The sequence below is a fragment of the Poecilia formosa genome, unplaced genomic scaffold (genome assembly GCF_000485575.1).
Source record: "Poecilia formosa unplaced genomic scaffold, Poecilia_formosa-5.1.2 Scaffold136, whole genome shotgun sequence".
Lineage (NCBI taxonomy): Eukaryota > Metazoa > Chordata > Actinopteri > Cyprinodontiformes > Poeciliidae > Poecilia > Poecilia formosa.
The window spans coordinates 1,079,057-1,094,110 of record NW_006800075.1 but is presented as its reverse complement, the minus strand read 5'-3'; the positions used below and the strand labels follow the sequence as shown (position 1 = coordinate 1,094,110).

At 36.9% G+C, this 15,054-nt stretch overlaps 1 protein-coding gene across 1 annotated transcript in view; it reads left to right on the top strand.

Moving 5' to 3' along the window:
* Nucleotides 1–15,054, top strand: part of usp54b (ubiquitin specific peptidase 54b) — an 86,077-nt gene that overhangs the window by 30,517 nt on the left and 40,506 nt on the right. The window contains exons 5-8 of the mRNA XM_016676613.1: nucleotides 199–312; nucleotides 2,021–2,103; nucleotides 4,304–4,409; nucleotides 12,004–12,150. Of these exons, the coding sequence (XP_016532099.1) occupies nucleotides 199–312; nucleotides 2,021–2,103; nucleotides 4,304–4,409; nucleotides 12,004–12,150 (450 nt within the window). The remainder of the gene's footprint in view (nucleotides 1–198; nucleotides 313–2,020; nucleotides 2,104–4,303; nucleotides 4,410–12,003; nucleotides 12,151–15,054) is intronic.

Below are 15,054 nucleotides of genomic sequence, written 5' to 3'. Positions count from 1 at the left end.
TAAATGTGTTCAGTCAGGGAATCCGTCGGCTTCTTATGAAATATAGATGCTGCTCCCACGGTCAGATTAACAAGAGCACCAGCAGAGAGGAGCAATCAAAAACACACACACGCACACACACACACACACACACACAAACACACAACATGTAGCACTCTTAAAACCACACGGCTCACATGTATAAACTTTGCTTCTCAGGAGAATCTGCTGATGCGTATCCACTTCCACATCAGCGCGGAGAGCAGGGAGGACATCTGCACGGCCAAACACTGCATACCACACCAGAAGTTTGCCATGACTTTGTTTGAACAGGTAAGTGATTAAAAAAGAAGCCATTGGTCATATGAAAACCCAAAGCTAATATTTTGTTCTCTAGACAATCCTACCACCAACCCGACCCATATATTTGTTCAAATATTTAATAACTCATCATCATTTTCCCCTCGACTGATTTAATATGTATTATCAAATCTCCTGTGTCTAAGAATAGCATCAAATTGTGACTTTACTCAGTTAAAATGAGAAACACTGGACATTTAAACCTCTAGGGAAGGAAAACTGTAATTGAATGCATTCATCTTAACAAGGAGTCACGTTTGGTATCACGATTTAAAAAATAACTCTTTTTCACTTTAAGCATATTTCCAGTGGGGCTGTCGGCACGAACAGCTTAAGTAATCAAAACTTAGTCCATAAATTATGGTGCGAGTAATGAAGTGCAGTAGCACAGAGAAAAACTATAAAATATACAATAAAGAATTGTGAACAGTGTTTCTAGATACCTAAAGCTGGTAGATACTTCCAAAGACTCTCACTGTCTCTGCAGCAAAAGGTTTTATGAAAAACTGACTTCAGGTAAGTCTGGAATTTGATTTTAACATTAGAATTATGGAAAAACATGTGTATTTCAAGAGATTATTCAATATCTGATTGTCTAAAACACATGTGTCAAACTCCAGGTCCGGGGGCCAAATCTGGCCCGCCGCAGCTTTTTAAATGGTCCTTTAGACTCCGAATTACATCAATAACTTCTCCCAGTTTTTCACAAAAATGCAAACAAAATCAACAAATTTCCACTTTTTTTCTGATTTTACTGCAAATTTTCTCTAAATTGGTCAAAAACATTGAGTTTAAGTGACTGCTGCCTCAGCTCTACTTGATGTCAAGTCATAGTCCGTAATTGACACAGCAAGTGATAAAAGTCACATTTAACATTATATACTACCGCAAATATTGTAAAAATTCCTAACAAACATTTCTAAACTGCCACCACAAAATCTGCAAGTTTGACAGCAAAAAACCACTAAAACAATCACAAAATAGGAACAGCTATTGTTTGAGATTTTAATAGTTTAATACGTTTTATCAATGTATTCTGGCACAACTGGCCCTTTGAGAACATACAGATTTTGATATTCCTCAAAATGAAAATGAGTTTGACACCCCTGATCTAAAACATCCATCCACCTAATAAAATACACAGAAGTATGAGCTTTGGGCAAAATCTGAAAAAGGCTTATGGCGTATAAATTCTTTAATAAAGACTTTCAGCCAGTTGCCTCGGCTGATTTATGACATCTTTAAAAAATAATTCAAGTACGTTTTTTGTTTTCAACTTTTTTGTCAAAAATTTCACATTTAAACTAGCTTTTTTGTTGTTGTTGTTGTTGTTGTTTGGGCTCTTTTAAATATTTTTTGTGGGAAATTAATGCTTCTGCACCTCCATGGGTCCGACTTACACGTGCAAATCCGGTCTTCCAATTTCCTTACCACAGCAAAGATTTGGTGCCAAGATGGGAATCTGGACTTTGTTGGCTTGAATCGTTTCTTCATCCGATTAAACAGAAACGGCTCTGCACAGCAAGCTCTGGCCCTTGTTTAGATCCAGAACATGCTTGGTGGAAAAAAAAGAAACCCTAAATCATTATGTGATTTAACATTTGATGGCCCCTAACGAGAAAATAATTATCAGAGAAAACGATGTCCTGTAATGAATCCCAGGATGTGTTTCTTCTTACAGTGTGTGTGCAGCAGCTGTGGAGCCTCTTCGGACCCCCTGCCCTTCATTCAGATGGTTCATTACATCTCCACCACGTCCCTCTGGTAAGTCCACATTAACACACACACACACGCACACATGCGGGTGAATACACACGATGCAGTAAACCTGGAAGCAAGCTGAGGCTTAATCACAGCAGTAAAAGAAGGTACAGGACGTTCTTCACTTCTCTGCATGGGCCCCGGCCGAACGCTGAGCGAAATCACACATGAACATGTATGCGCATACATCATGCACGTGCTCATGCATATCCAGGAGCAGGTGAGCGTGTGCAAACGAATCCCAAATGTGAATGAAGGAACGTCCAGGCAAATCCTCACACAGTCAAGTGCGTGTGTTACATTAAAAATCTCCCACGCTCCAAGTTAATGAAATAAGAAACTTGGGAGCAATCAATCAGTTGCACCCAGGGAGTAACAAAAATCTATAAGTAAAAGAGCGGAGCAGAACCACCAAATGAGAAAATGAAACAAAACATCCATACGTATCCCTTTGGTAAATAATCGAAGTAGGAATGCTGGGTGAAAATACAAATAAACAGGTAGTTCAAGCACAACGGAGCAGCCTCCCCTGTGTTTGTGCCTGTTAACACCGCCAGGCTATTTTTAACCTCAACGAGGCCTGCTGTTTACGGCCTAGAAAGCAAAAAAGTCAGCATAAGTAAGATAATCCAAGGGTGACAAAAATAGAGAGGAAGATATGTGGTTCAAGCAGGGCTCAGACATAAGTAAACAGAAATAAGAACATCTTCTTGGCTGTGGCGTTGCATTTTCCTGCTTCCCCCAAAAGAGAGCAGTCAAAAGGTTTAATTCAGCAGTGGAAGGGATAAGAAGGAACGAGAGATTAAGATGGTTTTTACATTCGTATTATCATTATGATACTTACGAAGCTCTAAGATGAGATGTGGACCAGAGCCTGCAGGGCAGTTTTAAAAAGCCTTAAATTAATTACATTAAATACATTAATCGCAGGTCTTAAATTTTTTAGTGGCAGGACTATTTAATCTAAAATATTCTCTGTAGTTCATTTTTCTTGTTTTTCTGACAGAAAAGTCTTACGTTTGTGTCACACTCAGACGGCTTCATTATGTTCGGTGACTCAAACCGGTTGAGGCTACCATTATGTCTATGGAGGCTACCGCTTACTAGCTGCTAACAATCCCTTGCTAGCTAGCTAGCTTTTTGCGTATATCATCTTTGCCACTGTCTTACTTCTGTTGCCAACCCAGACTAAATTTATTCTGTGGGGAAAAAATCAAAACAAAACTGAGCACTACTGCTACACAAAATATTAAATTTCCTTTTGTAAATTTCTTTCGTAATTCATATTTTAAATTTAATTCATAATGGTCTTTGTAATGGTTTGAAAAACAAGACACATTCTTACTCTTCCTACCATTTCTCATTTATTCTTGTCAGTGGCTCCACCTAATGGCGTGGAGTAGTATTACACAACACAGCAGTCTTAAAAAGGTGTTATATTTGAGTTGGTGAAACCTGAGTCAAACCTGTAGCTTCACATTCACAGAGATAAATTATGTATGTATGAGTTTATAATCAGACGACTTGAAAACAGATACGAACTGTCAGATTTCTTATGTTTAAGCTCTGTTAGTTCTTCTCAGTTAAAGTATTTTAAAAAGTAACTTTGAAATAAAGTGAGATTTTATACGAGGTCAAACTTTAGATGTGGAAATTGAAAATCACTAGTTTTAGTGCTATTTTCCTGTTATCTGCTGAAAGTCTTGCTCTCTTACTGCCTAAATGTCTTCCCTTTAAGCATCTTACATCTCTCTGATAAATCTCACTTCCTCATAAGCGCCTGCACAGCAAAGAATATTGTTATCAGTGTGGTGCATTCACTGACCAGCAGAAGATCCAAAATTGGAATTCCCGACTTTGGGTCACCAACCGGGGCTGGTTAAACAGAAAATTGAAAATGTTTTAAGACTCTGGTCTTTATCTAAGAATGTATTTATTTATTCTCTTGGAATGTATTTTTGTTATTTTCTCTGCAAAAACCAAAATCTTACCAAGTATTTTTGATCTTGTTTCTAATCTAAATATCTCAGCACACTTGAAGTAAGAGAAAACTAACTTGCAAGTGATATTGTTGCAAATAAACAAAAGCAGAAATATTAAATTTCACATATGGGTTCAACAATGTTGGTTTTACGCTTTCAGCAGCAAAGTGTGTGTGATCTTTTCCTTTTTTCTTTTCTCTCCTGTGCGTCAAATGCTGCAGTAACCAGGCAGTGAGGATGCTGGAGTGCAGAGAGAAACCAACACCTGACATGTTTGGAGAGCTGCTCCGCAACGCCAGCAACATGGGAGACCTCCGCAACTGCCCTGTGAGACCATAAACACTTTACACATACATGCACTAAGATGTTATGTAAACTTCAGTGAGAAGGGAAACAGTGAACTTCAGCTTTGAAATGCATGAGTGTAGTAAATATTTTTGTTATCACACATTAACATAACATCTGTTTTGGCCTTCCCACTTACTCTTATCATTAAAAAAGTAAAAAAATTTAAAACAAAATTAATTAACTTTTAATCAATATGCCACCGTATCACAATAATTAGAGGATATTAATTAGCCCAACATCTGTCAGTCATCAGGTACGTGGAGAATCATGCGTGGAAATGGCCTAAGATTACTTGCGAGGACATTTTATTTACACTGCAGGTGGCTTAGCGATGATAAACACGGCATTTAAAAGTGTGTATTTGGAAATGAAGTGTTTACTTTTGGTAATCAGAGCTGTACTCTGAGCAGGAATGGCTGCACATATCAGATCAGTGCTTTGCGTGACACGAATCAGACATTTTTAAAGCCAGAATCATCTCATTTTAAAGCATGAGAGCTTTCTGGAAGCAAACAGAGGTTTTATAACCACAGTGGTGAGATCAGTAAAAGTGTGGATCTTGAATGTTAAAGCCAGACAATATTAATAAAGCTGAAGTGGCTCTTAAAATCTAAGTGCTACAACTTGAAGAGAGTCATTTCTGATCAGCAGACTTGATCCAAAACTGTTATTTGTAATTGAGGTATTTTTTATTTCTTATAATAGAATAAAACTCTTAGTTTTATTCAACATTAGTTGTTTGCACAACAGATCTTCTTGTGTGTTGCTTTAGCTTTTTTATTTACCTTAGGTGATCAATATATTCTGAACTGCACACTTGTTAATTTTTAACGAAACATGTATCGTAGCTTGTAGAACCATATTTAGCATCGAAAACATGACATACTAATGGAGTTATCATACAGGAAACAGCTTGTATCGGTGTACAGATAGAGGAGATGGTGCTTGGGCGCCCCTTAGTGGCCCGCTAGGTACTGCATGTAAACGACCGTTGATTTGCCGTGACGTCAGCTCAAAGTGCGACACTATAGCTAGCTTACTAAAGAATTGTGTTTAAAACGAATAAGCGACTTAAAGACGGGTCACTCAAAAGAAAAACCGAAGATACCGGTGGAAAGAAAACAACAGGGAAAAGTGAAGTCATACTTCCTGAGAGTTTTGATGTGTCGTTCACATGATTCGATTCTTTTGAACGGCACTGTGCCGTGAAAGGTAGGGATTTCAGTCTCAATTAACGAGAACTGTTCTTTGTTTTGTTTTTTTATAACTTTGCTTGCTTATGGTGCTCTACTCGCACGCCGGCAGATATTGTTATTTTTATTCAATTAAAAATGATTCAGATAAATTATTTAAATACAATAAATATACACAAATGATAGAAATAGGTGGATAATTTTTAGATTTAATAGTGCAGAAGAGGATTTTTCGTTTCTGCCAAAGCAGCTAAAGTCTACTTTTCTTTTATGCTTCTAAATTATAGATATTCCTAAAATGTTATTAATGCACACAACACTTAACAGCTTCTTTTTTTATTTCCATGTGTTTGAAAGCTTAGGAAAGCTTAGAATCCACACTTTCAGAATCCGTAAATAACCAAAAACACGCCAGTCACATTGAAAAACAGCATCAAAGACAACAATAAGTGACTTGAGACACTAATGTTTTCATTTTAGGTTTTATATATTAAGATGTTGTGGTCTGTGTTTGTTAAAAGGGTTAAGTGGTCCCCAGCCTGAAAAAGTTTGAGAAACACTGATCTAAATCATTAAAGAAACCCAAATAATCACACCGCCACCACCGTGCTTCCTGTGTGATTTGACTTGTTTATGTTGATGTTTTTTTCCATTCTGTCCATTAAGGCCAATGTCTCTTCTTTGGTTTTGTCTGAACAATTGCGTTGTTCCAGATGTGTTGTGATTCATTTACACTTGATGCAACTTAGTTTTTAACATATTTTTGTTAAATAATGTTGAATCTGTTGTGTGTTTTTGCACATTTGAAATTTCATTAGAAGGATTAAAGGATCATTGATATGTTCTGATAATTTTGCGTAAAATAGATTGTCATTAGTTTTTCTTATTGTATGATAGCTTTCTTTTATAAGGAAGTAAAACCAGACTAAATATAGGCAACAACATTAACAGGCGTACGGTGTAAAACATTGCCATGCAAATATGCTTTTGTCCCTTTAAATACTCACTGTTAACGTTTATTAGATAAAATTAGTGCATGGACGAATTAATCTAATGGGCAAATTAAAAAGATGATGAGTTTTTATAATTAGTTTCATAATTCCTTTGTTTTCCTCTTCTCTCCTGACGGCTGTGTGTTACATAACATGCACTTCATTTGCATTTTCTTTTCATTTCCTCCATTAAATTCTATTACTGGAGGTATTCTTCACACTAATCCATAGTTATCAGTTTTCTCACAGTAGGAGATCATGTTTAGGTGTTGAGTTGGAGATCAGTTTAAGGGGAGAAAAAATAGTTGTTAAATTAGGATAAAACACAATGGACCAACACCAACAAATGACCATTAGTGGACTTGAAGCAATGTGGATTTTATTGTCTCTCCGCTCTTCCTGCAGACTCTGAGATCTTGAATTCCAGATGAAATGCAAACTTACTTCATTAGTTTCTTAAGTTATTGTAAAGAAATTTGTCTTTAAAATGACAATTTCCAATTCCAGTTCAAGCTTTATTTGTCTGACAGATGGTCTTGGATTTTTCTAGAACAGAAGAGTTCATGTTTGACTCAATTACTGCAAGGAGACGAGCCCAAATCATTGCATCTCCATCACTGTGCTTCATAGCTGGCATGAGGTGTTTCTGCAGATATGTTGCTTTTTTAAATCTTCATAATGATCAGACATCTCTACTTTTCTCTTGTCTCTACATTGTTCTAGAGGTTTTGGTTATTCAGATGTAACTTTTTAAACCGTCGTCATGTTTTATGTAGTAACTGAGGCCTGTAGAGTCTGTTAAGGAGCTGTTGAGGTTTTTGCTGCTTCTCTGAACTTCGCATGTTCTGAACTCAGAGTGCATATGTGTGTGATGCCTGTTGATGCACAGACTCCAGGTGCAGAACACATCTTGTGAATCTCCCACAACTTATTGAATGGGCTTTGCTTCACAGGCCCATCAAAGCTGTGGTTTTCCCACCATACTTTTTTCTTCAATTCAACTTTCCATTGATATGGTTGCATAGAACAGCCAAGCTAACTCCTCATGTGGACAGTCACTCCAATTTCTACATTAACACAATAATATTTTGTATTAATATTCACCATTGAGAAGTTAAACTTAACATTTTTAGTAGCTGTAAATCAAAATCTTCAAAGTTATCAGAAATAAGCCCTTTTTTCACTTCTTGACTCACTGAAATCTATTAATTTTCATTTCATTTATATTCTAATTTATTAAGCTACATCTTTATTTTATGGGATGGGTAAAAGTCTGCATAAGAACACTAATCCTTCAGTGAGTTTATTCAGGAGATGATTTTTAAACTTCGAATGAGAAAGCAGTGAAGTTATCATCAGAGCAAATAAGTGTCTCAAAAACTGTTCCTAATTGTGTTTGACCTCTGAGCGTTGCACATGCTCAGTCGGCATCGCAAACGTAACGGCAATTTGCAGCCAACAATTATGTGTGAAATGAGAAGCCGTGCCGGTCTGTGCCCTGCATGATAATGGTGTCTGCAAGCTGCCTTTGTGAGAAAAGGTCCATAATCTGCCTAAATAGCTGGTGTACTTACACCATGTCTCATCAGCAGGACACGGGAAAGAGCCGTTCTCCTTCTTATTTCTCCGAGATTTGGAGCCATGACTGATAAGGAGGAAAACGGGTGTAAGCAAAAATAAGATTTAAAAATTCATCCAAGCTGGATCTGTCACCTGAACCTGTGAAAACCCACACAGGATGTGTTTTTTTTTTTATGTTGGATTCAGACCTACATCAGCAGTCTGCTTGGCTGTCAGCAGACTGATAAAAGTGAGATTGTCTTATTTTATGGAGCTTTTTGGGTTGTCAGGAACCACGGCGTCTCTATTCCCTTTGAAGGATGCAACAATCAGCATTGTGGAAAGCTATGGTATCATTTGACAAACAGCCCTGTTATGTAACCCGCCGTCGTCTGGAAAATTCTGCATATCGAAAGGTCTGCAAGAGCAACACTTTTTTTGTTGCTGTTAGTTTTTTGTGTGCACTGATTAATACAAAGCACCACAAATCTGTTTGCACAGTCACTGGATGAATAAGTTTCATGATTTCCCCAAGTGTATTACAAGCCTGGCGGGCCACCAGGCTTTACTTGGCGCCCACCAGGCTTAGTGTTTGTTCATTATAATATTTTTTTCGTACACCAGTAACAGACAGCAAAGACCAGTTAGTCTCTGGTGAAATGGTTGGGAGCCAGATGGGGTCAGTATATGAAAGGAGGAAGAGGTCAGAATCTGTAACCATTTCCTGTCTCTATTTGCTAACAACTTCAGCAAATAAAGTGACAAGTCATGCACAAATGATCAGAAAATTTTGGACACTTTAACTAGGATGAAATGTATATTTCAAGCATATTTTTATTTATTTTCTATGTTTGCTTCTTTTTGAGACTAGTTGGTGTTTAGGTATTGTAAATAATGTCTTCTGATAACACATAATTACCTACTGATATTTTCAAATCCAACTTTAAGCATTTTTAACTCAAAAATACAGAATGCTGCTGGATGACTGTTCTAGCAAATTTTCATCTGGGAAACACTGAATTGTATCTATTAATTGAGTTTTTGGTATTTGAAGGTGTAATTTTTTGTAAATCAGTATTTTTTTTGTTTCCCCAAAAATGTACTCTTTGCGTTTGCATAGTTGAGAGTGATGTCAGTGCATCCTGGGCAACCATTTTGTTTTACAGCTTCTATTTATTTGGACGTTGAATTCAGGTCATCTCTGCAAAGAAGTATTTTAAATAATTAAAATTTGTACGACGAGTCAAAATATTACGAGAATAAAGTCGTAATATTAGGAGAATGAAGTCGTAATTTCATGAGAACTCCTACACAAAAAACTGACAAAAAAATTAAAATGAGAAATGTCCAGCATCTCTTGATGCTATACTTTGGTGTTGGTTTTACAGATGAGGAAATACTTAACTTTTTAACACATCAGCATCAATTTATTATCAGCAGCAGGACTTTGAAATGATTGTGCAAACGACTGATGAGGTGGTAAAGTTAGATCTGGGTAATTATCAAGCCTTTTTTCTCATTAACCCCTCCAGACCAAACGTGGCGCAGTCGATCCAGCCAAATTTGTAATTATTTGCGCTGTCTGAAAAATTTCAACCGTTTCTGAAAGGGCGCTTTCCAATCGATATTGGGTTATTACGGTAATTTCACCCCTGCTGTAGCAAGGAGTGAAATTAATCTAAGGGGTGCTCTTTTAGTAGACGTTAAATTGTGAAAATGACTTGCAATATATTGAAAGCTCCAGTTGTTATAGATAAATGAGCAAATATATTTACTCACAGGATATTTAAAGAACTGTGTATACAATTAAAATAAGCAAAAATATACAGGCGGACATTTGAAACTCAGGCCTTATAGAGTTAAAACAACTTTTTGTCTGGTAGAATAGTGTCTTTGTTCTGCTAATATTCTTGTAATTCACAATACTCCGTCATTCAACTCACAGACTAGATGACTGAAGTAAAAGCCACTTTTTGAAAATACTTTTCAAAAAGAGGAAAAAAAGAGAGGATAATCAACTACAATCGGATCTGGCGTGGAAAAGTCAAAGATTTTACTTGTAGGTCACATCACTCATCCCGACCGATAAAAGAGCGAGGCTGTGTGCCGACCTTGCGTCCTGGACAGACAGATAGCCTCTGTCCCGGCGCTGTGCCGCTTGGCTGCCGCCCTCCGGCCTGTGTTCGTGTCTCACTCTGGGAAGTGAAAAGCAGACGCTGGCAAAATACCTTCCTGCCATGTCTGGTGCCAGTGCAGGACGGCTCTCTGCCCACAGAGGGAGTGTTCTGAGCGGGACTGGGCTTAATGTGTGTGTGAGTGCTGCGTTTGGCAGAGGATCTGGACGCCGGGGTGTTCTCAGGCTGTTTCCGAATCCGCTTTCCCTGCCCCGCGTGCGTGCTTGTGTGTGTGTGTGTGTGTGTGTGTGTGCAGGCTTTTATTTCAGGGTGTGTGTGTGTGTTTGTACCAGCTCTGCGGTGGGTCATGACTCAAAGGAAGGATTCAGAACACACGGATCTGAACTCAACAGAAGGCCCGAGGGACAAATACAACTCAGCGCAGCACTTTTTTTTTTACCCCTCTGTCGTTCTCTCTTACAATCCGTTCATTATCTCTTTTCTCTTGCCTTCATCTCTGCTCCCCTTTCTCTTACTGTTTGCTTATTTCCTGTGTGCATCTCCATGCGTAAATAAAGATAATTTGTAAGATCTGCTTTGGCGGTAAGAAATCTAAAACAAAATCAGAAAACAAATTTAAAAAGTATTAAAAGCTATTATTTAAACACAGAAAATCAACTTCTTTGAAGTAATGCCAGTCATTGTTTTCCTTCAAATTGGTCTCAAGGGACATCTGTATAAATAAAAATAATTTTTTCAGTACTTCAATTAGTTAAGTGTGTATCATGTTTCAGCAACAAGGAAGTTGATAGTGCTTTACGTCGGTAAACATCGCCAGTTATTAACAAGCAATAAATTTTGTCAAATTTATCAAGCAAAAATGAATCAAATATCTTGATCAATGTTCCAATCCAACTCTGTTTAGTCTTGATTTAAAGGAACTGAGCGTTTCGGCTGCTTTTCCAGGTCAGTTTCTAGTGGAAGGCAGAAACTGGAAGCTGCGTCTCCATGAAGATATGAGCTTCATTTGTTCTGGTTAAGCAAATGAAGCTCATATCTTCTAAACCCCAGCCCAGATCATAGCGCTGCCCACACAGGCTTCTACACGAGACGCCAGGCATGATGGGTCACTTGATCTGAGCCAGAGTAAATCTGGACTCACCAGATCACATGACCTGTTTAACAAAACGTTTAAGTGATCACCGCTCAGGGTTTTTTTCCCGACCATATTTGTTCCACGGTATCCTTCCAGATTTTAATAATGCATCTCTGTCCAATTTCAGTTTTTTCTTTAATTGCCTTATGTGTTTTTTCTGCTTGATGCCGGTGATTTGACTGTTCTAGACTTCTGGGATGTGTCTTTCAACATGGTTGTTTAATAAATGAATAGCTACTCATTGCAGCGGTTGCAGCTAAAAGATAATCGCCCATGCAGTTTGGGATTTGCTTGGTCAAATGCAGGTGGTGACTTTTATTTGGCCAGGCAGTTTATGGTAGTTTTGCTAAAAATCATGTTTTCTTGGTCTTATGTAATATTTATACTTTTTAAAAAACTGAAAATTTTTCTCCAAATTTATCACTCTGTATCTACAGACTCTATGAGTTTCAACCTTTATTTCTTTTTTGATAGTTTTTTTCAATGCTCCTGTATCTACAAAAAGTACAACCCTTGTTTCTCACCATGACAAATTAATCCTTTCTCTCTTCGTCGCAGAGTAACTGTGGTGAGGTGCTGCGTATCCGCCGGGTTCTGATGAACTCACCAGAAATCGTGTCCATCGGGCTGGTGTGGGACTCGGACCACTCTGACCTAGCAGAGGACGTGATCCACAGCCTGGGAACCTGCCTGCGTCTGGGAGATGTAAGAGGCTCACGTGGCACGTTGCACACGTTTTGCTCTCTCCATTAACTATTAACATAATGCCCATGAGGCCACATGAGCAAATGCATGCAAGCTGATGGATACATGTGTATAATACTCCAGTAGAAATGAAAAAAAAAAAACAGCAAGTCAGGTCCGTTAATGTCTGTAGTTGTAGGTTTATGGCTGTGATTGTGTTGGACTGCAGTAGAAATTAACCATCTACGTTTTAGCTGCTTTACAATCTGCAAACAGCTTTCTGCGTAAAGATTCTGGATGTTTTTTTTTCCAGAATATGTACCTTTTCACTCTTTGTGTTTTTCAATTTATATTCATAAACGCTTTGATTGAAGTATAGGGAAATCTTTGCATTGGTGTAATTCATGACCCTTTCTGGAGCTGAATTTTGGCCTCTATTAAAAGCTATTATTTAAACACAGAAAGTAAATAAAATATTCTTTTTGGGTTAAAGTACCCAAAAATGAAATTAATAAAACATTTTTTGGGGTTAAAGTACATTCATCATCATATTTCAGAGTAAGAAACCTGAAAAACTTAAATGAAATAAACACGTTGGCCTTTTTCCAGTTTTGCAAAGCAGCATAGTTTTATAACATACTTCTGCAACAAAAGTACGAGGAAGTAGTAAAACAAAAGTCATAACAACAAAAGTTATGACAATAAGAAAAGCCATATGTTATGAGAATGAAATCGTACTACAAAAAAGTAATAATATTTTAAAAGAATAAAGCCGTATGATAATAAAGTTAAAATAATACAAGAGTAAAGTCAATATTATGAGAATAAAGTCGTGCTATTATGACTTTATTCTCATATTATTTTCTATGACATGTTTTTTTCTCGTACGTTTGTGAGCATAAAGTCTAATGTGTAGGAAAATTATTTTCTTTATCAATCGTTAGCAGTAGCAACTTTTTTGTGTAACACAAAGTATTTTCTTATCTTTCATACAACACATGTTGCATTAGCGTTAGGTACTTTTTTAGGGTAAAAAAAAAGCAAAACTAGCTGCTGATGTTTTTCTTTTAGTATTTAAGTGGCAAACAGCTGTTGCTCTCAGAATTATATTTTAGATTAGCGGACAGCAGCTAAACCCTCATGAGAGAAACAGAATGCTGTCACCATTTCTGATGATATTCGTTCACTTTTGTGGTGAAATATAAGCAGACTGGGCCTTTTATACTTTTAAATCTAAACATAGTTTACTGGTCGGTTAGCTCTCCAAGCTTCATGTATACATTAAAGTATCCAGGCTGCAGACTTTGTAATAACTGTTTGTTTTTTATTGAGTTGTGTTTGTGTTGATGCACAAGTTCGGTGCTTCAAATTATCATTCTTTAAGTTTTAGCTGTGTTCATATTTCTCTATTTCTGTCTAATAATTTAATATAACTACCATAAACTATAATACCAAGCAAAGCTGAAAAGGAAAGGCTTTAAAATGATCATAAATGTCCTTTAAAGTTATGATATAGGTTGTGAGAGAACCAAACTGTAGAGATGTAAATATATTTCTGTGCTTCTCTAATATGGATTTCACTTTCTGATTACGTAAGCAAAAACTTTATCTCGGTTGATAAAATTCGTATTCAGCTATTTAGATCATCATTAGAATAACATGAAAACATATTTTGCAAAATAAGCTGTTTTATGCCAAAGCAAAATATTGATAAAAAATATAAATAAATACTGGGTGGCAATGAAATTAATGTGACATGTGACATTAAAAATGAACATTTGGTGGGATTTATTGCAAAACACAAAATACTTTAGAAACAGTCGAGTTTTAAGCCGGTACCATAAGGTTTCTAAATAATTATAGTTTTTTATTCTGAAGCTGCAAATTAGTTTTTCTTCTTTTAGTAAAAGCAAACAGCTCAAAGATTTGAGACAACAAGAGACAGCTTTATTTCATTTATTTGAAATGAACAGATTTGCAGCATAAAGAGCATGTTCAAGATTCTCACTGTATGATAACCTTTAGTAAAAATACCACTCTTTCACAATACCATGGTATTTGCACACAAATGTAAAAGAAAAACATGGAATATTATTTAGTTACTTTTATTTTAAATAAACAACAATTATTCCCACTGATGCTGAGATAATCAGTAGCAAACAGCCAAATTATTGCATAGACTGGATAAAGGTGCTGAACTCTTCTCTCAGGCAGCTGACTGGCAGTGTGTGGCAATAGGAGGGGGAGCGCTTTTTACACTGCGTGACTGTTTTTTTTCCCATATTATAAGTTGTAATATGGGAAAAATGTCTTGCTCCACTTGCAGGTTATTTCACTTATAGTGATATATTTATACTTTTTCATCAGTAGGGAATTACTGACTTAAAACCAGCTCCTATGTTGTGCTGAAAAGTTACTTGTAAGTTTGTCTTATTTCAAGTGTGTTAAGATAAATACACAGATTTTAAGTCCTGAATGTGCAGGGTCAGTCTCTTTAAACCAACTGGAAAACCAGCGAATGAAGAAACATACAGAAAAACGCCGGATTTGCAAACATCTTTTTTCTCCTGTGGGTTTTTGCTCTGCTCTCAAACACCCACTCACCTCTCATGTTTGACCTCTGATACTCCGTGTCATACCTGAGTAGTGTTGATGCATTTTAATGCGGCTGCAGTGTCTCCAGCAGCATTCTGAAATGATATGTATGAATAATGGATTAGTCAACATGAATATGTGTTTTAGTGAGTCAAGTTTTTTCCTCCTCCTTCATATTCTGTCTCTTCTCCCTTCCCTCGTTTTCATCCTGCGGTTGCGGGATGAAACCTAGCAGTTGGGTACAAATCTGAGGAATCATCTATTGAATTTCTCTCTTGTGTTTAGCAGTTAAAAGGGAATCCATCTGCCTCTCGTTTCCCATCTCCTCCC